Source organism: Chrysemys picta, chromosome 7 (genome assembly GCF_011386835.1).
Source record: "Chrysemys picta bellii isolate R12L10 chromosome 7, ASM1138683v2, whole genome shotgun sequence".
NCBI lineage: Eukaryota > Metazoa > Chordata > Testudines > Emydidae > Chrysemys > Chrysemys picta.
In genome coordinates, this window is record NC_088797.1 from 124,523,396 (window position 1) to 124,548,245 (window position 24,850).

The 24,850-nt window shown below is 43.7% G+C and overlaps 2 protein-coding genes across 4 annotated transcripts in view; one reads left to right on the forward strand and one right to left on the reverse strand.

Annotated features, from left to right (window-relative positions):
• Positions 1–1,793: 1,793 nt before the first annotated feature.
• On the reverse strand, positions 1,794–21,246 carry TAF5 (TATA-box binding protein associated factor 5). 2 transcript variants are annotated; one of them, XR_010589342.1, is made up of 11 exons: positions 20,681–21,246; positions 18,853–19,093; positions 17,111–17,426; positions 15,921–16,084; positions 14,195–14,330; positions 13,039–13,159; positions 9,402–9,531; positions 7,408–7,572; positions 6,466–6,692; positions 5,751–5,928; positions 1,794–3,697 (listed from the first exon to the last, which is right to left on the reverse strand). XR_010589342.1 is itself a non-coding variant. In XM_008179767.4 (11 exons), exons 1-11 carry the CDS (start codon positions 21,189–21,191, stop codon positions 3,480–3,482), a joined length of 2,358 nt encoding a protein of 785 aa, XP_008177989.2. In that variant the 5' UTR covers positions 21,192–21,245; the 3' UTR covers positions 1,794–3,479. The 2 variants fall into 2 exon arrangements, 1 of the variants encoding a protein (XP_008177989.2); XM_008179767.4 differs by having other exon boundaries at positions 6,515–6,692; positions 20,681–21,245.
• Positions 21,247–22,263: 1,017 nt separating this feature from the next.
• Positions 22,264–24,850, forward strand: part of PCGF6 (polycomb group ring finger 6) — a 50,355-nt gene continuing 47,768 nt past the window's right edge. Inside the window, exon 1 of one of the 2 annotated variants that reach the window (XM_065552569.1) lies at positions 22,264–22,669. In XM_065552569.1, coding sequence (XP_065408641.1) covers positions 22,391–22,669 — 279 coding nt within the window. In that variant the 5' untranslated portion in view covers positions 22,264–22,390. The remainder of the gene's footprint in view (positions 22,670–24,850) is intronic. The other variant, XM_008179821.4, reaches the window with a different exon arrangement.

The following is a 24,850-nucleotide window of genomic DNA, read 5'->3' on the forward strand; positions in this document are numbered from 1 at the left end:
TTTTAAAACCCATGGTGTTTTAATCAAACATTTAAGACATTCAGACTGTCCTGATTATTTAACCTGTAGGGGGACCTGCCTTCCCCTTGATGGGTGAGTATTTGAGGGTCAACACTCATTTGAGTGCATTTAAACACTCCCCTCTCTCCCCACCTTAGAGGGACATTTACCCTTTCCTAGCCTCTGGGATGGGGGATGCTACCTTTCTTTCTCTCTCTCCATTTTCCCCTTCACTATCCTTTTTCTATCTAAACTCTCAAGTGCAATCTCCTGGGCCAAATTCATCTCCCATTTCCCTTGGCTGCCATTCTCTGGCTGTACATTCTTGGCTGCCTCATTGGTTCTCTCCTGTCCTTATCCCCTCCTCCTATGCTACCTCTACTCTTTCATGTTCCTTCTGCCCCTCTCTCTCCCCCCCCCATTTTTCCCCATTTCTGCACATCAGAGCTCATGGGGATTACAATAAGCCCTGCGCCTTGCTGCAGGGTCATCGGGACTGAACCTGTGACACTGGTGCTAAACACTTGAGCCTTCTTGCCTGAGCTAAGACACCTGTTACTAGCAGATTTATGAACTGCTGTGTTAGGTCTTCAGCCACCACTAGAGGGAGACAGCACCACACAATTACAACTGCAATGAACATCCCACCTGCAAATGTTTGACAAAAAAAAAACAAATTATAAAGATTTATGGCCTTGCAGCTGTAAATACAGAATTATGTGTAAGGTTTTTTCCAGCTAGGATAAAGGTGTAAAACAAATGTTTAGGCAAAGCTGGTTTTAAGTTATGAGTGAATAAAAACCAATTTTCAAAAAGTGAAAAGAGGTGTTTCTCAGCCATAATGAGAAAATGAACTGTCTGATTAACCACAACCCATCCCCCCCAAAATTTACCTGGAACACAGGATTAAGGAAAAAAAATCAAGACAACTGTTTTGCAAAAGTTGGGTGGGAAGGTAGCAAGGCACAGACTGGAAAGGGGTTTCTATTCTGAATTATGAAGCAATTACAACTCCATAATATGTGAATTCTAGAAATAATGGCAATGAACCAAAATTTTGCCACCAATACTCTCATAGCTCACTTGTTGCATGTGGAAGAGGTGTGACGCGGGGGGGGGGGGGGTACGCGAGAGACTCCTCTGCAGTATCATCCCTGTCCATTCTTTTCAAGCTTTCCGACCATTTTATAAAATGAGGGTGGAAAAAAATGTATTGGGTAGAAAAACAAAAAGGAACAGTCTGGATATGGCAGGAGGGGAACAGATTTGAGAGGAATGGGCTAAGTGGATTTTAGGGCTCTGAGGGATAGAAAGAGAAAGGGCAATTTGAAAAGGGGAAGTGAGAAAAGATTATTAGAATTAAGATATCACACTCACTTCACACTAGTTCACTCACCCATTTTCTCCAAACTTCTCCCCTCCTTTCCACACATTTTGAATCCAAACCAATTTATTCTCTCTCCTCTCCCACCACTTTTTGCATGTCAAGTAGGGACATTACAACCATGTTGTACATAACTGATGTCAGAGAAAGGGTTAAGGTGGCTGCTTTTTGGGGGGGGGGGGGAGTGGAGTGTGTGGGGAGAATTGTCTACCGCATTAACTGTTACGTTTCATGCACAATTTTCTCCTATTTGAAACAGTTATTAACTATTGCTCTTCATACTAAATCACTTATCTTCATGTCTCTTGGGAGGTTGCTAGCATGTTTTTCTCAGGGTTGAACCTGCTTCTATTGCAACAAGATGAAAGTAATGAATGTCCTCCTATAACATACAGTCCAATAAAACATGCACAGAATATTTTTAGTCTTTATTATAAAATATCAAAAGTATAAAACTGTACAAAATACAAAGGCAGAATGTGGCAGTGATTTTTTTTAGCTGTCAAAGTTGTAATTGCTTCCTGTTGCAGGTCAAGTGTTTCACGTATTTGATTTCACTGTATCTGCATTAAAGTCTGACTGCTCCTATCTAGCACTGAAAGAAGGTTTAATTGAAGTACAAGTACCATACCAACTCAGCCATTAAAAAAAGGGACAAAGTTTAATGTCCTTTCAAAGCTTTCTTCCCCAATAAGTGTTCTTCAAGGTGAACTCCCTACTGATTCAGTTTCTGCACTTTCTGTAAAGCTGCTGCTTTTGGGGAGGGGGGTCCCACTTGCTTTACCTTAGAAATGTCAAATCTTACCTTCCTTGTTTTTATTAGATTACTGTATATGGCCTGTGAGCTCTAATTCCCTAAATGAAGTGATGGGGATGGTGAACAGCGCTTTCCTCCCAGGCAACCTGCAAAAGATTTGAAAAATTGGGCCTGTGTCTTTTTGCTGATTCAACTTTTATAAAAAAACAAGAAGGGATTTAAAAAAAACAAACATTCTGCTTGTGTTTTACCTTAGAAATACCAAGAATCTCAGGTCTGCTAGTTTTGCAGAAGGAGTTGCAGGTAGTATCGGTGATGTTTACTGGGAGAAGAGCACCTTAACAAAAGGGATGAAGGTTGAGTCTTTTAACAAAGGCTTCTTTTAATTGAATTTAAATAAATATTAACTTTCAATAGTTTCGATCTCTTGTCTCTTCTCTCCTTAATTTTCTAGCTTCTGCATATCCTGAATTTCTCAGACAAAACATAAGCGGATTTAAAAAAAATTTCAGACTCTTCTAATATAAAAGGGCACATGCCCAATATTCTTCCTTTACCGATCACTTTTTAAATAGGTGATAAGAGTATTTTCCGTTATTTCAAAGTCCCTTCTCCCCTTACAGATGCTTAGTTTTTACTTCTTTGGTACTTGCAAGTCATGATTTTTTTAGCCACCCTGGAAAATGCAGTGATGACAAAAGCTGCATTTCTAGGGTATAAAACAAGCAAAGAAGTTTGAAAATCTTTCAGATTATATATCAAAGAAATAAAGGTAAAATCACAGACCTTTACCACAAGAAGGGCATGGAAAAGGTAATGTTCTGGCCACAAATATTTGCTACTCAGCACAGGTTATGAGGAGTTCTCCAAATAATTTCAGAAGAGATGAATTTAGAATAGTTTTTGCCTGTCACAGATCGATTAAACGTTTGCCAACAGTAAACTAAGTGCTTTTTAAAAAATTGTTCAAGAACATGTACTGGGACCCTTAACTTTCCAAAAATTGAAGTTTCAGCAGAGCCCATTACCATTTCTCTCGATAAGGAAGAGAGCCATTTCCATAATTATTTTTTATCAAAAAAAAAAAAAAAAATCAAAAGCACCATAACAATTCCTTCCCTTAAAGCTGTGATGTCTTGTCAATTTCCAGCATTTTCAAATTGTGGCTAAATTGTGAAATAGTAACTGAAAAGACTTTGCTTGGATCTTAGTTTACAGTTTCCCACACCAACAGGCTAATACTGTCCATTTGTATAAGATATTTCTCCTTGTCTCAAATCCTGTAGTAATCCTGAGGTCTTTACTTCATTGACTTGCAGAGTCTTACAGCTTCATGGTTTATTGTGGACTATATGCTCCTGAAGCTAGTAGCAAGTTTCTGCGGGTAAAATGGAGGTGTATGACTGGAGTTGATTTGGTCATGTATGTACCCAACAGCAAGTCCTGTGAGTTTTCAGGCAGATTTATATGTCCAGTGGCTGTAGTAAAATCATCAGTTTCTAAGTCTTCAAATACTTTCACAGCATCCCACAGCCGGACTGTGTTATCCATTGAACCTAGGAAGAAAGTGGGGAGTTAGAAAAAACTTTGACTTGTATCCGTGCATAATTTAAAAGCAATACTTAAGACTAAAAGTCAGCAATATTCTCTAGTATGCAATTACCAAAACCATAGTTGCATAGATTGAATTGTGATGAAATTATGGTGAAACAGAGCTGCAAGGTAATAAAATTAGAGCTAGTAAGACTATAAGCAAAAAACAACAAGGAGTCCTTGTGGCACCTTAGAGACTAACAAATTTATTTGGCCACAAGGACTCCTCGTTGTTTTTGCTGATACAGACTAACACAGCTACCACTCTAAGACTAAGATTCACCTTGTTCATGCCATTGCAGGATTGCCCATAACATTCAAAATTTAAGGCCCAATGCTGCAAACAAATTGACTCCAATAGGACTACTCACAATAGTAAAGTTTAGCACGTGCATAAATATTTGCAGGATGGGGCCTTAACACAGTCCAACACGGGTAAAGCAGAAGGAACTAGTATCTTCAGATCTACTTTACAAATAGACTCTAGAGTGAGTTTCTTACTAGAGTCAAATTAGTAATACCTTTCTAACTAATACAATTGTTTTCTGAATTTTTATCATAAATAATTATTAGATCCAAAGAACTATATTAAAAGAACATTGTAACCTTAATGTTAAGTACTTTCAAATCCTGTCCTCTCACCCTTCATGGACTAGAGAGCGCTCTTGTGCCTCTCCCCCACCCCAGTTCCCAATTCCAACCTTCCCCTGCCCCCCAAACACCAGTTCCTTTCCCCCTCTACTGCATCTTTTCCCCACCATCCCATTCCTCACCCTTGGTACCTGGCACCACAGTAACCTCCAGCAGTTGAGAGGAGCAATTGCAGGAAAAGTCCTGCTCCGCCCCAGGATGGGGTATGCTCAGTTGCAATGGCATATGCAGTCTGGTTGGCACACACAAGCTGTGGGGGATGGAACATGCTCATTGCAGCTGGACTCTTTGGAGAATAATGCTCTCAAGCCTTTAACACACTTCTACTGAGCATGTACGAACTGAGATTTTACAGATGCTTATAGCTTGGCAAACTTAGGGCAAATTTTCACAGGGATGGCAAAAGGCACCTCCCTGACCCAAAAATGACTCCCCACCAAATTCCAAGCTCTTCTCCAGAGCACATGGACTAATGCTTCTCGGTGAAATACCTGCAAGAATTTTAACATGGGCTAAACATATTTTTCCCTAATCTCATTCTTGTAAACACTGCCATTTTCACTGAAAATGGTCAGCCTGAGGAGAGAGTATAGAAAACTTGAGCTTGAACAACTGAAAACTGGCAAAGTTATAAGCAACTGAAAACATGGTTTTATAATGGAAAGAGTTAGGCAGCCTTAACTATAGGCAATGCTACCAGCTATTAAAATTTTTGTTTTAAACAAACATGATCGCAAACACTGCTAAGCATTCCTGTTCTTTACATACCAACCCCTTAATGAGGAGTAAGATGTACTTCATCTTGAAATATTACCATCTTTTTTACTTATTCAGAAAGCCCAGACACACTTTGTGCTGATCACTGCCTGGAGACCCAGGCTCGCTGCTCAACATCTGCAAAGGAAGTATTTCCAAACTCCACTGAAGCAACTGCTGAATTGTTAGAAGTTTTAAAAAGGAAATTCAGCTGCTAACTAAACAAGCCAAAGAAATTCAGTCTGATACAGAAAAGGAATATTTGGTTTCAACAGGGGCTCAGTTTTAGAGGAGGGATGGTCTTAGGGTTATAGCATAGTACTGGACTGTTTCCCACTCTACCACAGAATTCTGGTAGTTCCTTGCATAAGTAAGTTAACATCTGTGCCTCAGTTCTGAGTTGTGGTAAGGAATCATACTTAGCTGCCCTACAAAGTTGCTGATACAAAATTGTAAAGTATAACTTCATAACTGCAAAGTATTGGTCAGTAAGCGGTAGTCTGATCCTTCACAATGAGGAAGACAGATTTGGATAGCTATCAGTCACACTAAAACAACAACATCATTCTAGTACTTTTTTTCCAATGAACGAAAGCCCGAGCTACATACCTGATGCTAAAATTTCCCCATCTCTACTGAATCTGAGTGCATAGACTGTATCAGTGTGCCCTTTCAACTCTCCCACCATCAAACCATGGCCAATATCCCACAGAAGCACTCTTCCATCCGTTGCTCCAGTGGCCAGGAATCGTCCATTAGGAGAAAATGCCAATGAATGAATTGGTCCCTGTAACAGAAAAAATCCAGTTGGAGAGTCAAAAATTAGTTAGACAAGTCTACTTGCATTCAAAAAAGTCAAACTGTATTAATTTCAAACCTTGGCCCCCCAAATTAAACTTAAGTGTGTTTAACATACAGTAACTGAGCCACTGGTCATCTTTTTCTTTGCAGCAGTCCTATTTAAATGGCTTGGAATCTGCCTACTTAGGAGACTGCCTCTCTTCTTGCCCACATTATCATAGTTGTGATCAGCAAAGGCAACTAAGCCGGATCCCATTTTACTTAAAAGTAGAGTGTTCTCTATGAGGAGCCTTAAATTTGAAACCTACTCCCCACTTGATCCAAAATAGTCTGAAATTTGTTAACCTTCACCGTGTACTATTTACTTGTGCTTAACGGGAACAGATGTTTGTGAGGGAGGGGGGGAGGGGAGGTTGTTTTTTTTTGGGGGGGGGGGGGTTAGTCAAAGTATCTAGAGTAACAGACAGACTTTTTTGTATATTTTATTAGAAATGTAAATAAAATATACCAACAGGGCACTGACCATGTACTGTTAGTGAAGCACTTCCATCTTGCCTTTGACATTCCTTTACCTTATGTCCAGTGAAGATTCTTACACAGTTCCCGTTCAGAACATCCCAGAGTCGTACAGTCCGGTCTGCTGAGCCCGTGGCAATATAGTTGGAGTTGGGGTGAAACCGGGTACATGTGACATCAGCAAGATGGCCAGCAAATATTCGTAAAGGCTGATAGTGATCCGTAGCCCACAGACTTAACAGAAGAGAATAGTTTATAAGACTAAAGAAAAAATGAGACCCCCTAGTGAAGCTTGAAATCCTATATGTGGCGAGGGAGATGTGCGCTTATTATGCAGGTGCCTCTAGTTGACCCGTTTATGGAGTTAGCAAAAGAGAAGAGAATCCTTCTCCAAAACAAACCACAGTGCTCCAACTGTGGCCATCAAAAAAGCAAGTGAAGAGATGCAGAAGTTTCTCCAAAATGAAGGGCTAGGGATATGCATTTTCCTGTCTTAACCAGATGGTTGGAAAAAAGGGAACACTATCTCTTTAGGGATGCCCCAGCTAATGCTGTCTGTATAAAAAAGTGAAAAAGTAAACTAATTAAGACACTTTAATTTTTACACAAAGTGTGATGAAACTCATTCCCAACAATATTACTATAAAATCCAAATAGAAAGGCCATCCAAGCAGGGGCACCAGAACAGGGGGAGCCAGAGGGCCATGGCCCCATCACTTTTAAAAGCATAGCCTTCCCACTTTTTACTGGCTGTAAAGGACAGCAAGAGTGCAAAGGAGGCGGAGAGGAGTGAGTAGGGAGCGGGGCCTTGGGGAGAAGGGGCAAAGCGAGGGCAGGGCCTCAGGGAGAAAGGGTGGCAATAGGGGGCGGGGCCACAATTCGGACACCGGTGGGAGCTGCCACCCACACTTATAGCTTGCTTCCACTGCTCCTGCAGCCCGGTTCTTACCGAGCCACTCTGTCATGTCCACCTGATACAAAGTAATATCCATAGGGAGAGAACTGTGTATCCCACACTGGATAGTTGTGTCCTTTATATCCCACGAGGCAAGTGAATGTTTGAAGGCTCCACAATCTGACAGTGCCATCCTCTGAACAGGACAAGAGGTAGTTCCTGTTACGGAGCAAAAGAGGAGAAATACAATGTATAGAACTTTGTCAGAATATTGGCTGTATACTGCACAAATAGTGTAAGATTACTAGTGCGTCTGTGATAAGTGTACCACTCATTGACCGACTGTTGTGTGGCATTTGCTGTAGAATCTGAGCCCTCATTGGATTCAGAGACAACTGATACAGAAAGAGTCCTATTGGGACACTGCATGCAAAGAAAGGGACAATTAATTGTTGATTCTGCTAAATACTGTAAGAAAAGTCTATGAGAAAGTGACCATGTCTTTATTAGGGATCCTACTTATCTGTCTGAACCAAAAAACTACTGAGAAACCACTTATAATTGGTCAAGAACCAGTTTTAAAAATATAATCCTGAACAAAATGACAAAATTCCCTTATAGGGTCTTTCATTAGAATTCACATCCGGTTCACACTCTCCACTCTAAGTTATGGGTAAGGCTACATTTTAGTCACGGGTATTTTTAGTAGAAGTAATGGACAGGTCACTGGCAATAAACAAAAATTCATGGCCTGTGACCTGTCCATGACTTGTACTATACCCCTGACTAAATACTGGGAGTGCCCCGGTCCTAGGGAGGGAGGGAACAGCCGCCTAGGGCTGCGAGTGCTGGGGGGAGGCCCGGGGGCACCGCGAATGGCATGTCCAGGGGGAGCCATGGGTGCGAACAGCTCAGGACACCTGCTGGTGCTGAGGGGATGGGGGTGGAGGAGGAGAAGGAGGGGCAGCCAGTCTGGCAGGCTCCCTACCCGGCTTCTGGGATAGCCATGACATGTCCCTCCCTAAGCTCCTAGCTCTGCATGCTGCCAGCTCTGCAGCTCCCATTGGCCAGGAAGAGAGGCCAATGGCAGCTGCAGGGGGCGGGGGGGGGGCCTGCAGGCGGAGGCAGCATGCGGAGCTAGGAGCTGAGGGAGGGACATGTTGCTGCTTCCAGGGAGCCCCACCAAGGTATGCACTGCCCCTCCCGTGCTCCAACCTCCAGCCTGCCACCCAAATTCCTCCTGCTGCCAGGGAGGGGCGCACAGGGGCAGTGGCCCGAGACTGCCCCAGCAGCAGCCGGTGCGACTGGCCCAGGGGCTGCCTGAGCTCCTCGGGCAGCCCCAGAGCCAGCCAAACCAGCCGCTGTAGAAGTCATGGAAAGTCACGAGTGACAATCTCGCAGCCTTAGTTACAGGCGATAGCATTTCCGGTTCATGCTCTGTGGCTTGCTTCTTGGCCAGGCTGCTTACCATGTTGCTGCTATGCATTTCAGTGTGTGTTTACATAACAAAAAGAGACTAAATGAGTGTTTTAAACCAGTTTCTGATAAACCACCACAGCAATCTTTATCCTTGCACACTTTTAAAAACGCCTTCTATGCAAGACTACCACTGCCACGCATTCGGAGAATAAAGGTTAGAGCTATGGTGAGAGGCAAAGTAGCAAATATATATATATATGGATATTAGCATAACATGTTTTTCATTCCCATAACTGAAATAAATGCTGCCATAACGTTTCTACTCTACTATTTACATATTCAGTTAAAATAACCTAAGATGTGACTTTCAGATAAGATTGTATAATTAGTGATCATAAGTCCTGAACCTGTAAGGTTCAGAGCACCCTCAACTCCCCCGGACTCCAAGGGGAGTTAAAAATGCTCAGCGCCATGCAGCAGATGCACTAACTCACTGCAAAGGTACCATTATGAACTGCATGTGCAAGTATGGTCCCAACTTATAGAAAAAGCTGCATTAAATACATGTTTATAGCAACTAACATTTCATTAGCACTTTAAAAACTACTATTTTTAAACACATATTTTACCTATCAGGACTGAAGCTGGTACCATAGACAGGTCCGCTGTGACCATATAAAATCTTCAGCTCGCTTGCTGTTTTCTCATCCATGATCCTCTCCAAGACATCATCTGATTCTTTGTCTATGAGACTGAGATCTGTAAAATTTCAGAGGTTCCCATTTACAACACACATGTATAATTCATCTATGCTGGCTGTCAACAGTTGAGCATGCTTACATTTATACAACAATAAATGTATGATTTAAGCACAATATATTGTCCTTCTTGGTGTTCGTTGCACGTATGAAGTTGACAAAAGATCCTTCTTAATATTTTCATAGACAACTAATATTCAACACCAGCTACAAAACAGCAAGGATGTTTAGGCTAGAGTAGCCTGAGGGTTTTAGACTCGAAGTTACATAGCGCACAAACGTAGGCAGTTTCTTGAGGACTGTTGTGAAGGAAACAGTAATTAAGATGATTCAAGTGAGAACCTTTAGGTTACAGCTTTGAAGGATCTGAAGAAGGCCTTAGGTCCTTCACCTCTGAATTTGTGATATGCTACCCTATATAACAACCATTGAAGAAAAAAAAATGCTGTAGATGTACATTCATGTTCAGAACCTGACCATGCAAATACATTTCTGGATGGGGCTATTAAGGTGAAGGGATAGCTCAGTGGTTTGAGCATTGGCCTGCTAAACCCAGGGTTGCAAGTTCAATCCTTGAGGGGGTCATTTAGGGATCTGCAGCAAAAGTCTGTCTGGGGATTGGTCCTGCTTTGAGCAGGGGGTTGGACTAGATGACCTCCTGAGGTCCCTTCCAACCCTGATATTCTATGATTCTATAAGCATGCATTTTCAGAAGACATTTTAGAATTGTTTTGAGCCTTATTTACAGATAACCATTCTGTTTTGTACACTTCACCAAGAGCATCTAAAATTAGTTTAACCCTCAGAAAAGCCATTTCTGATCTATCCACCATTCAGTCTCTATCTTGAAAGACTGATATCCTATCAAAGAGTCCAGATTTCTACATCTCTCCCTAGAAAGCTTTAAAATACTTGCCACACACCCATTTTTTAGAATACAAGAACTTTTTATTGACAGCTACACATGCCCAACATAAGTAGTTAGCTTTCAGTCTATAAGTTACCGACTGAGACCTCAGTCTTTCATCACTTAAGCAACATGGATAAGAAATCTTCCTTTGGTACTCTGCACCTCTACAAAATGATCAACCTGACCACAATCTGACCAGACCAAGCCTCCTGGAAAACACAAAATCTGATTTTTCATAGTAGTTACCAGATATCCAAATTTAGTGTACAATTCCTATAAAAGTAGGGCTGGATGGGACCTCAAGACGTCATCTAATCCATCCCCACACTCTAAATCAGGATTAAGTATATCTAGACAACATCTGATTGGTGTTTGACTAACCTGCTCTTAAAAACCTCCAAATGACAGACCCCACAACCTGCCTACATAACCAGTCCCAGTGCTTAACTGTCCTTATAGTTAAGTTAAATATTAAAAAGTTTTTTCCTAAGTCTCCCTTACTGCAAATTAAGCCAATTATTTCTTGTCCTAACCTCAGTGTATATGGAGAATAATTGATCACTGTCCTCTTTATAATAGGCTTCAGATACATAAAAGGTTATGTCCTTTCCCGTCATCTCTTCTCTAAACTAAACACACAATTCTTTCAACCTTTCCTCATCAGTCAGGTTTTCTAACCCTCTTATTTTCTTTGCTCTCCTCTGGACTATCTCCAATTTGTTCAGATCTTTCTTAGGTGTGTAGGATGTAATATGTAGAATGTATATTTTAGATGTTGGGACGCTTGAAAAGATGCCTGCTTGTCTAGCAAGGCAAGAGAACAGCCAGGTAAAAAGCTGAGTGAGCAACCTGATCATGTAAACAACTGAATTAGCAAATTAATCTTAGTGCTAGGCAGAAAAAGTGTTTATATAATATATAGTGAATAACTTTGTAACAATGTATTTAAGGTGAGCACCTGAATGTGGGTGTGCCCTTGCATTTAACCCTATTCTGTGCCCCATTTCAGTGGGCTTATCACTCACTGAAGCAGCAAACAAACAACATACTTCTTCAGCTCAAGAGTCTGTCTGTGAACCTGTGCATTCTGGGTAGCGGAGAAAGAACTGGTCAACAAGATGGTACCTAAAACTGGCCACAATACTCCAGCTGAAGCCTCACCAGTGCCAAGTAGAGTTAGACAATTACCTCCTGTGTCTTTCCCACCACACGTGTTAAAACATCCCAGAATGACATTTGTCTTTTTTGCAGCAGCATGACATTGTGGAGTCATATTCAATTTGTGGTTCACTATAACCTCTAGATCCTTTTCTGAGCTTCCATTGGCTAGTCAGTTATTCCCCATTTTGCATTTGTGTAGCTGATTTTTCCTTCTTAAGTGCAGTACTTTGCGTGACTTTATTGAATTTCATCTTTTTGATTTCAGACCAATTCTCCAATTTATCAAGATAATTTTGAATTCTAATCCTCTCCTCCAAAGTGCTTGCAACCCTTCCCAGCTTGGTATCATCTGCAAATTTTACATCTGTATTCTACTCCACCTTCTAAGTCGTTAATTAAAATTAGGATTGTCAAGCAATTTAAAAAATTAATCATGATTAAGCACAAGATTAAAAAAATTATTCACAATTAATCGCAGTTTTAATTGCACTGTTAAATAATATTAGAATACCATTTATTTAAATATTTTGGGGGGTTTTCTATATTTTCAAATGTAGGCTTAGGGCTGGGGGTGCGCGGGGCTCCAGCCCACTGAGCTATGAGCTAGGGCTGCTTCAGCCCCCCACTGCCGATGGCTCCTGCCCCGCCCACAGGTTTAACGATTAACACGTTAAAAATATTAACACATTAATTTTGCTGTTAATTTGCATTAACTGCGATTGACAGCCCTAGAAAATATTGACTAGTACTGGACCCATGACAGACCCTTGTGGGATCTTACTTGATATGTCCTCCCAATTTAACAGTGAACCGCTGATGACTACTCTGAGTACTGTTTTTCAACCAGTTGTGTACCCACTTTACAGTAATTTCATCTAGACCATATTTCCTTAGATTGCTTATGAAAATGTCTTGTGGGACTGTCAAGAGCTTTACTAAATTCAAGCGCTCTCATGTCTACTGCTTTCCTCATCCACTAGACTGGTAACCCTGGTAAAGGAAGACATTAGGCTGGTTTGGCATGATTTGTTCTTGAAAAAGCCATGTTGGCTTTTACTTACCACCTTATCATTCAACAAGGTATGAAAGCATGTGCTTAAGTATCTTACTGAATCAGGGCCATAAACGAAGCTATATTCCCTCCTCTCAACTTCCTAGTGCATCTTATCTATTCTGTGTCTACCTTAGATTGTACACTCTTTGGGAAACAAGTGTCTGGATTTTGTGTCTTGCATATATCAAGCACAGTCTGCATTTAAATAATATATACACACACACACACACTATCCACTTTAAAAGCTGAAGTCAACCTGACCACTTCCAACAATTTAAGAAAGCTATTGTGATATTAGCATTTCTCTCTGCACAGGTTGCACAAAACTGACAAAACTATCAGAATTAATACTTAAGATAAACATGTCTTATTGTCTTCATTACCTGCTGCTGATTTCACGCTGCGTAGCTTTTTTGGTGTCACAGACCATACTCTTACAGTGGAGTCAGCAAAGCCTCCTACAATCATGCTAGAGTCATCAGTGACATCCACTGCAGTAAGACCCTGTACACAAAACAGTCACTTTATTTTAAGTTTTGATGGGGAGAGGAGATGTATAACAAAGTTCAAGCACTAGACAATCCTGCCATTAATATTAATACTCTTAACTACGTAAGTTCTGCATAAGCTATGTGAATTATTCCAAGACACACTGAACAAAAAATACAGGTACACCTCTACCCCGATATAACGCTGTCCTCGGGAGCCAAAAAATCTTACCGCGTTATAGGTGAAATCACGTTATATCGAACTTGCTTTGATCCGCTGGAGTGCACAACCCTGCCCCCCTGGAGCGCTGCTTTACCGCGTTATATCCGAATTTGTGTTATATCGGGTCGCATTATATCGGGGTACAGGTGTATATGAAACAAAAACTACAGCTAATATTGTTAGGCCATTTAAAATAAAGATATTTTATAAAAAGACTCATTTAATAAGCCACAGCAATGTTGTTCCCCAGCACGGTTGTACACCGTATCTGCAGAATTCATGATCACTCACTTGTAAGAAAACCCCCACACCCTACCTAAAAAGTGAAAGGGAAGAGAGAAGGAATGTAGAAATGCCTAAAGAAAGGAGTGCAGTATTAAGATAGTCTAAGGAAACCTTTAAACAGAGCTTCCCTTTTCACAGGGTTTTAAGTCTAAACTTTCAATTGCATTATTTTTTATTGAAAATTAGCTACAAAATTCCTTGTTTCAACTAGTAATTTTCTGCTATAACATGAGCACATTATTTCCCCTCAGTAATTCTCATCAAATCTATTCAAAAGACTTCTCAGCAAGGTCAGTGTAAGATATACAAGTTTGCCCCAGGCATGTAAGTGCTTGCAAGTTTATGGTCTCAATATTAACTGAGAAGAATCTTTACCAGACAGCAAAGAGACTACTTAATATTTGATTCAGCCACAGTATCAAACTCTGAATTCTCTCTGCAGAACCACATTATGGCTTCCTTTTTCCTTACCTCAGATATTTTGTGATTTCAGACACCATTTTTCCCTCCCTTTTTCATACCACCCCAGCTACCCTTGCTGACCTGGTAGGCATTAAGGAATGTGTAGAAACAGATGGAAGGCAAACATTCTGGACCAAGACGCACACGTTTTGTGGCTTCCTTCATATTCATTATTTTATCCAGCTTGTCCGAGTCTTTCAGTTCAGGAAGAGGAATTCTATGAGAAGAATGCATCTTATGAAGCAGGAATGCCTTAATATTGTGAATTAAATATGATATATAGAACCCTCCCCTCAAAGGACAGCAAGGCCCAGGCACCTTAGTGTCAGAATGAACGACAGGAGGAATTTAACAATAAAAAAGGAGGTCTGGAGGAACTAATGAGAAAAGATTAAAAGAATTAAATACCTGTAATTTAAAAGAGAACTATAAAATGGGGAGGTATCAGTTGGAAAAGACAGAGGAAAATAATCAATACACCCAGGTCTATCACAGGATAACTATGAGCTACCAATGTGACGCAGACATGAAAAGGGCTAATGTAATTCTAGGCTGCATCAGGCGAGGTATTGCCAGTAGGGGTAGGGAAGTGTTCCCACAAGTCACTGATGAGCTCTCATCTGGAATACTTTATACAATTCTGGTCTCCCATGTTTAAGAAAGATGAATTCAAAGTGGAACAGGTGCAGAGAAGGGCTACTAGGATGATCAAAGGAATGGAGAACCTACCATACAAGAGGAAAGTTAACATCTTGGCTTGTTTAGCCTAACAAAACAAAGGATGGGGGAGGAGGGGGGAAGATATGATTGCTCTTTATAAATACATCAGAGGAATAAACACCAGGGAGGGAGAGGAATTATTTAAGGTATGGGCCATTGCTGACACACGAACATATGAATATAACTGGCCATCAATACATTTAGGTTTGAAATTAGACAGATTTCTAACTATCAGAGGAGTGAAGTTCTGGAAAAGCCTTCCAACAGGAGTAGTGGTGGAAAAAAACTAACTTGTTTTAAGACTGAACTTGATAAGTTTATGGAGGGTATGGTATGAGATTGCCTACAATGGGCATATGGCCCATCCACAACTTCTATTAGCAAGCATCTCCAATGGCAGGAGAGGGGCATGAGATGCAGAGGGCTCTGCATTACTAGAGCATTCTCTCTCATGTGCCTGGCTGGTGGGTCTCACCCACATGTTCAGGGTCTAACTGATCACCATATTTGGCGTTGGGAAGGAATTTTCCCACAGGTAAGTTTGGCAGAGACCCTGGGGGGGGTTTCACCTACCTCTCAGTGTGGGACACTGGTCACTTGCTGATTTGAACTAGAGTAAATGGTAGAGTCTCTGTAACTTGAAGTCTTTAACTCAAGATTTGAGGACTTCAGTATCTTAGCCAGAAGTTATAGGCTTACTAGAGGGTCAGGTTCTGTGGCTTGCAACATGCAGAAGGTCAGTCTATGAATAAGAAGGGTAAAGTGAGGGAGGGGATCTGATAACTATGAATACTTGAAGGATCTAAACATGGAGGGTGAGGTATTGCTTAGAGTGATCCGAAGAGGCTACTGGATAATGGGATGAAGCTTTAATAAGAAAAATGTAATAAGAAAGTCTAGAAAACTTCACAATGGTGAGGTCTTTTTGGTTGTGGAATAAATCTCGCAAGGGAAACGATGGAAGCCTCATTGCTGGGCCCATTTAAAACTAGACTGAACAAAGCACTAGAGAAAGTGTAGGGAGCAATCCAGAATTGGTAGGGAATAGACTAGATTTATCAGGTATTCATGCCTATTTCTAAGTTACCTGGTTTGTGGAGGAGCATTAGGGTCTTGCTTTTTACTTTTCGATCCCATGCTCTCTCTTTTAGGTTTTTTCTTTTTTGGTTTTCCTTCCTCATTCTCCCCCTCTTCATCTTCATCATCCAAAGGCACCTCAATCTCGGGTTCTTTTAATAAGCCAAAGAAAACCTGCAACCCAAGAGAGTTGGTCATGTAACAAAAAACCTTTGCATGGAACGAGTTTAAGTAGAAGCAAATTAATGAACAGTATCTAGCCTCTTTGAATCGAAAGTATTAACAAGATGGAACTTCACTACTGGTTAGTCTAACCAGTTTGTGACACTGTAGATGGTGCATTTCACTATCATACTACTGGGCAACTGATCCTGAGATGCGCCGAGCACCCTAAATTCCCTCTCATTACCTCTTTGCACTTCTCTGAAAGCAGAATATCTATAGCCTAGGTTACACTTAACACCCATATAGCTCTTGATATTTTCAAAACACTGTACAAACAATTAATCCTCACACTAACTACTGGTGGCAAGCATTATCTCCATTATTCATGTGAGGAAATTCAAAATCAAGCATTGCTCCAAGTATTTTTTCACACAATGCAGTCAACCTGCGTAACTCCTTGCCAGAGGTTGTGAAAGCCAAGACGATAACAGGGTTCAAAAAAGAACTAGATAAGTTCATGGATAGGTCCATCAATGGCTATTAGCCAGGCTGGGCGGGGATGGTGTCCCTAGCCTGTTTGCCAGAAACTGGGAATGGGCGACAGAGGATGGGTCACTTGATTACCTGTTCATTCCCACTGTGGCAACTGGTAGTGGTCACTGTCGGAAGACAGGATAATGGGCTAGATGGACCTTTGGTCTGACCCAGTGTGGACGTTCTTATGTTCTTAAAGCCAGAGGCAAAGCCAGTATAAAAATTCAGGAGCCAGCCCTGTGTTCAGTCCACTAAACAAGGTTGTCTCTTCCGGTGGTCTGATGGCTTCTCCAGAAACCAGCTACTAAAGGGTGCTTATCAACCTCTTTCCCTCTGCTTCAAAGCTAACTTCACCATCCTCTGCCATTACCATCCCGGGTGTGCTGCCAGGACTCAGAATCCAAGGATTCTATTTATATTGAGGTAATGGTTATATACCCTTCAAACTACTTTACATGCTGCAACTGGTTATTAATCGGCATAACAGGATTTGCCTCATACCTTTGCTTTATTAGCCTCCCTTTTAGCCTCCCCTGCCAAGCTTCCCACCATAGCATCTATCTGTTGTTTACTGCGAGGCATTCCATCAAAGATATCAATGTACAGATGCTCCTGAACAATGTTCCAGATTTGATTGTTCTGTTTTTCCTGAAGATGTCTCTTCAAGAGTTGGTAAGAGTCACGAGAAATGCGCAGCACAAACTTGCTTGTTCGGAAATCCAGCATGGTCTCGTTCCCTTTCATGTGCTCCTTTTTGGTTAAACTAGATAATACACGCAGGTCATCCTGGTAATAACACTCTTGATCCCCATGAAACCTATTAAAGAGACATTAAAACCATATGAAGGATGGTTTATTACAACAATACAATCTCCCAAATACCCACAAATTGTATACTGCTCAGTAGTACATCTTAATAGCAAGTAATAAAATACCTTTATATAGCAACTCATCATGAAGCATCCCAAAGCACTTTACAAATATATAGGATAATTTCACAGCTGAAGTGAAATTACCTCTGGAATGGAATGTTGCAGCCTTTGAAGCACACAGTAACAGCACCCAGCAGTTTACAACAGGAAGCGAAGAATACATTTCTAACGAAACTGCAGTGAGAGTTTCAAGTAGGCAAATTTTACCACCAATATTTATGACCAGGTCACTGGGACTAACACTACTACTCTGAGGGAAAGTGCCATAGGGATCTTTAATGACCACAAACGATCAGCATCTCTATTGTGTGCTAAACTGAGCTAATTGGTTGTATTTAAAGCAGATTCACATTTTCAATGTAGTTTTCATACCAGACTGTTAAATTTAATAAAAACATGCACATTTCACATTTTCCAATTGCACATTTATCAAATCAACATGATTCAATGCCTACAAAGTTAACCTAAAGATACAGATTACTACTATGCTTAATATATTTACTGAGAGCACATGATAGCATTTGTGGCTGGGAATACTGCAATTAAGTTTGCAAATCAATTTTTATTGATAATTATCGGGGGGGAGGAATACCCCTTTGGACTGAAATATTTCAGGCTTGATCTAAATCCAAAGATGAGTTATACTGGAGTGGAGCAGGTAAGGGGCAAATTAAATCATTTTTCAGACCTTAAAGAGAAATTTAAGAATTTTTGGAAACTTACAAAAACAGATTATTAAAATATCCAACTCTGCATGGTACTAGTTTTCAGTGAGGAGCTGCTGTGCAATTTATCATTTCAAAAAATATTTACAATGTTATAGGTTAAGAAAATTATTTTTATACACATAAAAAAGACATCTGACTACATTTTAAGTTGCTTGCAACACTAGTTATATTAGTGCAAGTATTTATAAAACATCCACTACTGTGGCATCTGGACATGCTTTAGTTGAATGGTACCCAAAACAGGAAACATATATTTTATGACCCTCCATCAGCAAATCCCTGTTCCTGGAGAGGATGCATGACCACTGCTAGGCCACTATAAAGATGATCCAAAAATTGTATAACTCTGTAGTGCAAAAGAGATGTTTTGTGCATCTATGCTGTATCTTGGACTAAGACATAAGGAGATGTATAACAGTTTGCAACATTACATAGTACCACAACTACAGATTCTTTTCCTCTCTTCAATTTCCGTTTCATCTTTAAAAAGAAAAATTAAATTTAAAACCTGTGCTAACAGATTTAACCACACAAAAGTGAGTACATAAGAAAGGATGCAAACACAAGAAGGTAAACACATTACTTTTCAAAGAAAGACTTTGCTTCATTCTCATGCTGGTTGTAGACCAATTCCAAATACATATGCACAAAGAGAGGATAAAACAACTGGGATAATTCAGCCCGATGACAGTCTAGGGCACACTCAATAAAGTGCTTCAGTCCACTGTAGTATTCCTCATACAGCGCTGGGTCCCCCTGCTGTTTGTAGGCAGACAACACTGCACTCACATCTGGCTGATCTTCTACAGGAACACCTCCTCCAACTGCAAAAGTGTCAAGATACACAAGAGGGATTACGTCTGTATATATGAAAGAGAGTGCCTGCAAATATATGATGGCTAATGTTTGCCTTGTAATTGTAATGCACATTGAGAGCACAGAATTAAATGGGTTGTGTAAGTACTGTATGCCCATTTATACAAATTTTCCAGAAAACTGGTTATTAACATTCAAATAATGGGAGTTCAAAGTTTAAATTTGAGATGGACGATGTCACATGAATGATAAACTCAATGTCCAATTCTTCCTATCAACTTCTGCTATATTTTTTGTGCTTTATCTGCTACCAGGTTCCATTTAAATTAGCTTTTATAAACAACTTTAGGGCCTAATTCTACTAAAAAAAATGTTTCTATGGAAAAAGGTATTAATAATCGAAAAATAAGTTTTCTTCACTGGTGTTACTGAAATCATTTAGACAAGCTAAAGTATTCTCCCTGTTTTGTAAAAGAAAAGAGAAACACTGCACAGCTAAAATCCTCTTTCCTTCACCGTGTGTGTGTGTGTGTCATACCACTTCCATACTGCTGTGACCCAGTACAGCCCCTCTTTCTACACTGGACCACCACTCAATACAGAATCCTGTTCAAGGTCTCTGTTGTGATAACCAAAGTCCTCCAGGAGATCGGCCAATGCTACCCAACAGATCTATTCTCCCTCCATATCCAGGACCTCCCAGGACAGCTGAAAAGTTTCAGCAAATAGGGAGAGATTCATCGCCCTGGGCAATGGAACTTGCTCCCACAAGAGCAAAATAGCGACCATAGATCTCTAAGCACTTTCAGAAATAAACGTCAAACTAATTTCTTTCACTTAAGTTATTTAATAATAAAAAAAATCAACTCAAGTTACAGTCAAATAAACAATCCACAATCTGAGCATCCACACACAGACATGCATCAAAACAACAATAAGTGATTTACAACCAACCTAGATTTTGTTTCTAGTTACCGTATATGCAAGCTCCAGGAATTGGACAGTTCACTGAACAACCTTCTGATAGCAATGACTTTTGTTCACTTGCTAGTGACCCCTTACATCGTGGGTGGCTACTTTTTAAACTCTGCTGTTCAGGACACTCATCCTATCAAAACATTTGCATCACTGCATCTTTTAAGTACCTATCACCGCAGTACCTGAACACCTTCAGACTGTAACATCACCACCACTACACAACCCATATGTTGGTGCTAAAAATCTCAGGGTGCTTTTAATATTCTGTAAAGCTAGCACACTAGAGCTCTGATCAGAAAATCAGTTTTATCCCATGAATATCTTGATAGGTAGTAACCCTGCCTAGAAGTAAAAGCAAATAAAACCCTCTCTGTTACTATCCCTTGTCTATCGGGTACCCGTTTCTCACCAGGAATTCTCCCCACTCAGTCCCAATCAGATGCCCCCTCTAACTGCAGAAGATGCCCTCACCCTTAGCAACCTTTCCTGGTTGGAAGGCAAACAGATGAGAGGTGACCCCTCCTTTATGTGGAGGGTGATACCGCCATCCTGGCAGCCCCATCTGAGGGTCCCCCGACCACTCCCTCTTCTCCCGTCTCCCCCTCCGGGGCTCTCACCTTTCCCTGGCGGCGGCGCGACTACAGCGGCGCCGCCGGGGGTTGCAGAGGCACCAGCAGCGACGCCCCCTCCGGCCGCTCCAGAGGCGGCGGCGACCCGGCTGAGCAGCGCCTCGCCCCCGGTGGCGTCTGTCTCCCCACCCGGGGTCCCCTGGGCTCCGGGTCCCGCGGGGCTGAGGGCAGCCGCGGCCACCTCCTCCCCCAGCAGCCGGGCCTCCCGGCGCAGGATGTCCTCGGACTCGTGGAGGTTGTTGCGACGCAGGAACTGGAGCACGGCCAGGAGGGTCTGCCGGTCCGTGGGGGCGGGGGAGGCGGCCGGACCCGGGGGGGCCGGCTTGGGGGGAGCGGCCTCCCCTCCGCTCCCCGGGGCCCCCGCCGCCGCCTCCCCCTCCGCCGGCGCCGTGGTGGGGGGAGCGGCAGGCGGGGGCGCCGGAGGGGGCTGGGGTGGGACACCCCCGTCCGGGTCCGGCTTCACCACCACTTCAGCCGGCTCCTCAGGTAGAGCCGCCATCTTGCGCAGGGCCCCCCCATGAACCGGCAGCGGGCCGCCGTCAAGCGCAGATGCGTTTGCGACACTGAAGGCAAAACGGGCGGGAGCCCGGAGTCTTTTGCGACGCGTTAGGTATCGATTTACGGCAGCGGCGTATCATGCTCTATCGGCGCTCCATGGAAAGAGATGTCAGCTAGTCCTGGGGTTCTCAAGCTGGGGGTCGGGACCCCTCGGGGGTCACGAGGCTATTACCTGGGGGTCACGAGCTGTCAGCCTCCACCCCAAACCCCGCTTTGCTGCTAGCATTTATAATGATGTTAAATATATAAAAAAGTGTTTTTAATGTATAAGGAGGGGTCGCACTCAGAGGTTTGCTGTGTGAAAGGGGGCACCAGTACAAAAGTCTGAGAGCCACTGAGCTAGTCTTCCCTTGTCTTGAAGCCTTGCTCCTGCAAATGGTTCCATGATAGCAGACCCTTGCCCCTGTGTGGAGCCTGAATGGCATACTTCGACCAGCCTGATAAATTTTCAGGACTGGGACCAAATCTGCACTGGCTTCCCAGACAGGGATTGCATTTTGTCTCCTCCCACTTCCATTTCTTTCAACTGTCACCATTATTGCTTTCACTATATGTTAAGACATGGCCGTGTCTGTCGCTATACTGGTGCTGTCCTTGGCTTTTAGACTGCCATCCCAAAGCTCCCCCTTTTAGTACCTCTCACAGACCTGAATGAGCTCTGTGTATACTTGAAATCTTGTCTCTTTCACGAACAGCATTGGTCTAATGAAAGAGATTACCTCCCCAACCTTCTCGCTATTAATTTTAAGGGCAGTTAGTAAAAATGCTCTCTGGAATGAAGGATTTTGTGACCCGTGTGTTTCCAGGGGATATTTAACGCCCTTTAAAACCCACTGCGTAGCTTGACATTTAATTACTGGCTAAGGAAAGGTGGGTTTGCAGAAAGAGCGAAGCAATTTTAAAAACTACATTTCCCAGCATCCCTTGAGGGTTCATTGCGCATGTGCGCAGTCGTAATCTCATCGAGGCGGAGTACACTACAATTCCCCGCGTCCTTCATCGCGGTTAGCACGCATGCGCAGTGCCTCACTAGCCGTCTCGGCGGTACGGCGAGCGCAGAAGAGAGGTTGAGAACTACATTTCCCATCGTCCCTTGTGGCGCCCGGCTGCCGATCCCGCTGTAGCGCCCCCCGCCCAGCCATGGACATGGAGGTGGATGTAGGCTCTGTGATCTCGGGCCTGTCTGGCGGGGATGGGGCGGGCCTGGGGCCCGGCGAGGAGGAGCTGGAGGTCGGGGGCGCCCCTGGCTGCTCTGGGGCCGGCTCCCTCCAGTTCGATTTCGAGAGGAGCCGCTCGGAGTCCAGCGGGGAGGAAGAGGAGGAGGAGCTGGAGGAAGAGGAGCTGGAGGGGCGCCCCGGGGCCGGCTTTGGGGCCTGCCGAGAGGCGGAGGGGGAGCTGGACTCGGACGCTGAGCGTGAGGTAAAGGGTGGGGCCACCCAACACCAAGGCACGGGCTGGGCAGAGCGGGCGGCGGAGAGTGGTCCAGTCGCGCCTCGAGACGAGGCCCATGTGACCACCACCCTCACCCAATAGTGGTGCATGCTACCAGCATGCTCCCAGCATGCACCACTCTGCCTGGAGAGCAGGGCCCCCGCTTTATGAGGGGATAGTTCCCAGCATGCACCACTCTGCCTGGAGAGTGGGGGCGCTTCATGAGGGGATAGTTCCCAGCATGCACCACTCTGCCTGGAGAGTGGGGCCCCCCGCTTCATGAGGAGATAGTTCCCAGCATGCACCATTCTGTCTGGAGAGCAGGGGAGGTGCTTCCCGCTTCATGAGGCGATACTCCCAGCATGCATTGCTCTGCGTGGAGAGAAGGGGAGGTGCCCCTGCTTCATGAGAGGGTAGTTCCCAGCATGCACCACTCTGCCTGGAGAGCAGGGGGGGTGTCCCCTACCAGGGCTGTCCCTAGCTATTCTGGGGCCCTACACAGCCCACCCCTGGGGAGGGGGGCTTGGCCCCGGCCTCCATGGGAGTGAGGGGGCTTGGCCCCAGGCCTCTGCAGGGTGGGGGCTGGCATATTTCTTTGCTTCCCTGCAGAAAAATGACTTTCTGATGGGAAAGCAAAGGGAAGCCACAAGAGCGGTCATGCAACCCTCCCCAGCAGTATGTTTTGGGTGCTCAGGGCAGCCGGCAGAGAGGCAAATCACTGTGGGGGAGGAGGCTGAACTGGGGAAGACGTGGCTGGTGGCTCCTACCTGTGCCGAGCTTAGCTGCTAGTCCGGGCTGAGCTGGGGAGGACGGGACCTTCTCTTCCCCTGCATTGCATCTAGGGCCGGGTCAGACCCACCCCCAGATTTCTCCTCCAGCTGCAGGAAGCTCTGCAAATTCTCTCCCGCCCTCCCACTCCTCCCGCTTCAGTGGGAAGGATCCATGTACAGGGAGCTGCTCCCCCATACACCCAACCCCCTGCAGCCAGACCCCCTATATGCAAACCCTCCAGCCGAGCCTCACTCCCAGCATTCAGAACCCCCCCAATGAGCCCCACTCCCCCTGCACTGGACTACCTCGACGAGCCACCCACATCCCCACCCCACCAAGCCCCTACCAGTTGCACCTAGATCCCCACTCCACTGAGCACCACTTCCAAGCAACTGGACCCCCCACTGAGCCCCCCACATCCAGACCCTTCTGCTGAGCTCTATTCCCCCCAACCACCTTCACCTGGACCCCCCTGCAGAGTCCCATTACCATTGCACCCAGAACCCTCCAACAAGCCCCTGTGCATCCAGATTCCCTCCACATCTGGATGCCCCACTGAGCCGCCTGCACCCACATTGTCCAACACTAAACCCTCTCAGCCCACATCTGGATCCCTCCATGCTTGGATCCTGCCTTGCTGAGTCTATCTGGTCCACCTGGCATAGAAGGGCAGGGCAGGGCCCTGGGGTGTTTCTGAGGCAGGCCCCGTCCTTCCACTGTGTCAGGGTTGGGTGCAGCCTCACTGCTGAGTCTGGGGGAAGCAGGGGAGAGCTGCACAGTTATCTCCATCCTCTGTGCAGCCAGTGTCCTGAGCGCCCCAATGCCATGCTGGAGCTTCCACATTTATTTGACAAATACAGTTTGCAGAATTTTAATTTTTTGGGGGGAGAGAATTTTAATTTTTTGGCACAGAATTTTTAATTTTTGGCACAGATTGCCCTCAGGAGTAAGCCTATGTTGACAACAGTTCCCAACATGTAATATTTTATCTCCATCAAAGCCCTCGTGCAGAGAGACTGCCCAGGTGAGACTAGAGCTCTCATTGTGCAGCATGGCTTGGCTGTTGGGATCAAGATAGAACTTAGCATGCTTAAAGTGGGGGGAAACAGGTGGATGTCAGAAGCTGGGAAGGGGTCAGGTTGCAATAGTTAAGCTAAGATACAATGCCCTGGATGAGAGATTTAGTAATGTATACAGAGAGAATAAGCAGAAATGAGCTTCTGGTATAGCCTTGATGTGTGCAGTTAGAGAGAAGGCAGTTCTGGATGATAACCAAGTTTTGAGTGACCAAGAGGATGATGGCATTGTCAGCCATGACAAAGGAGGATGGATCTGGCATGGGAATCAATGACCATGTAAGTCTCTGGTCTGTGTTATATGGCAAGACAGACTAGATGA

Bases quoted from the DNA above. Each gene is read 5' to 3' on its own strand.
- TAF5 (XM_008179767.4), bottom strand. From the start codon at position 21,191: ATGGCGGCTCTACCTGAGGAGCCGGCTGAAGTGGTGGTGAAGCCGGAC. The intron at 14,331-15,920 runs GTAACTTAGAAA...TTCTTCTCATAG, and splicing joins AATGCTCCTCCACAAACCAG to AATTCCTCTTCCTGAACTGA. The intron at 7,573-9,401 runs GTAAAATATGTG...GCTCCGTAACAG, and splicing joins ACCAGCTTCAGTCCTGATAG to GAACTACCTCTTGTCCTGTT.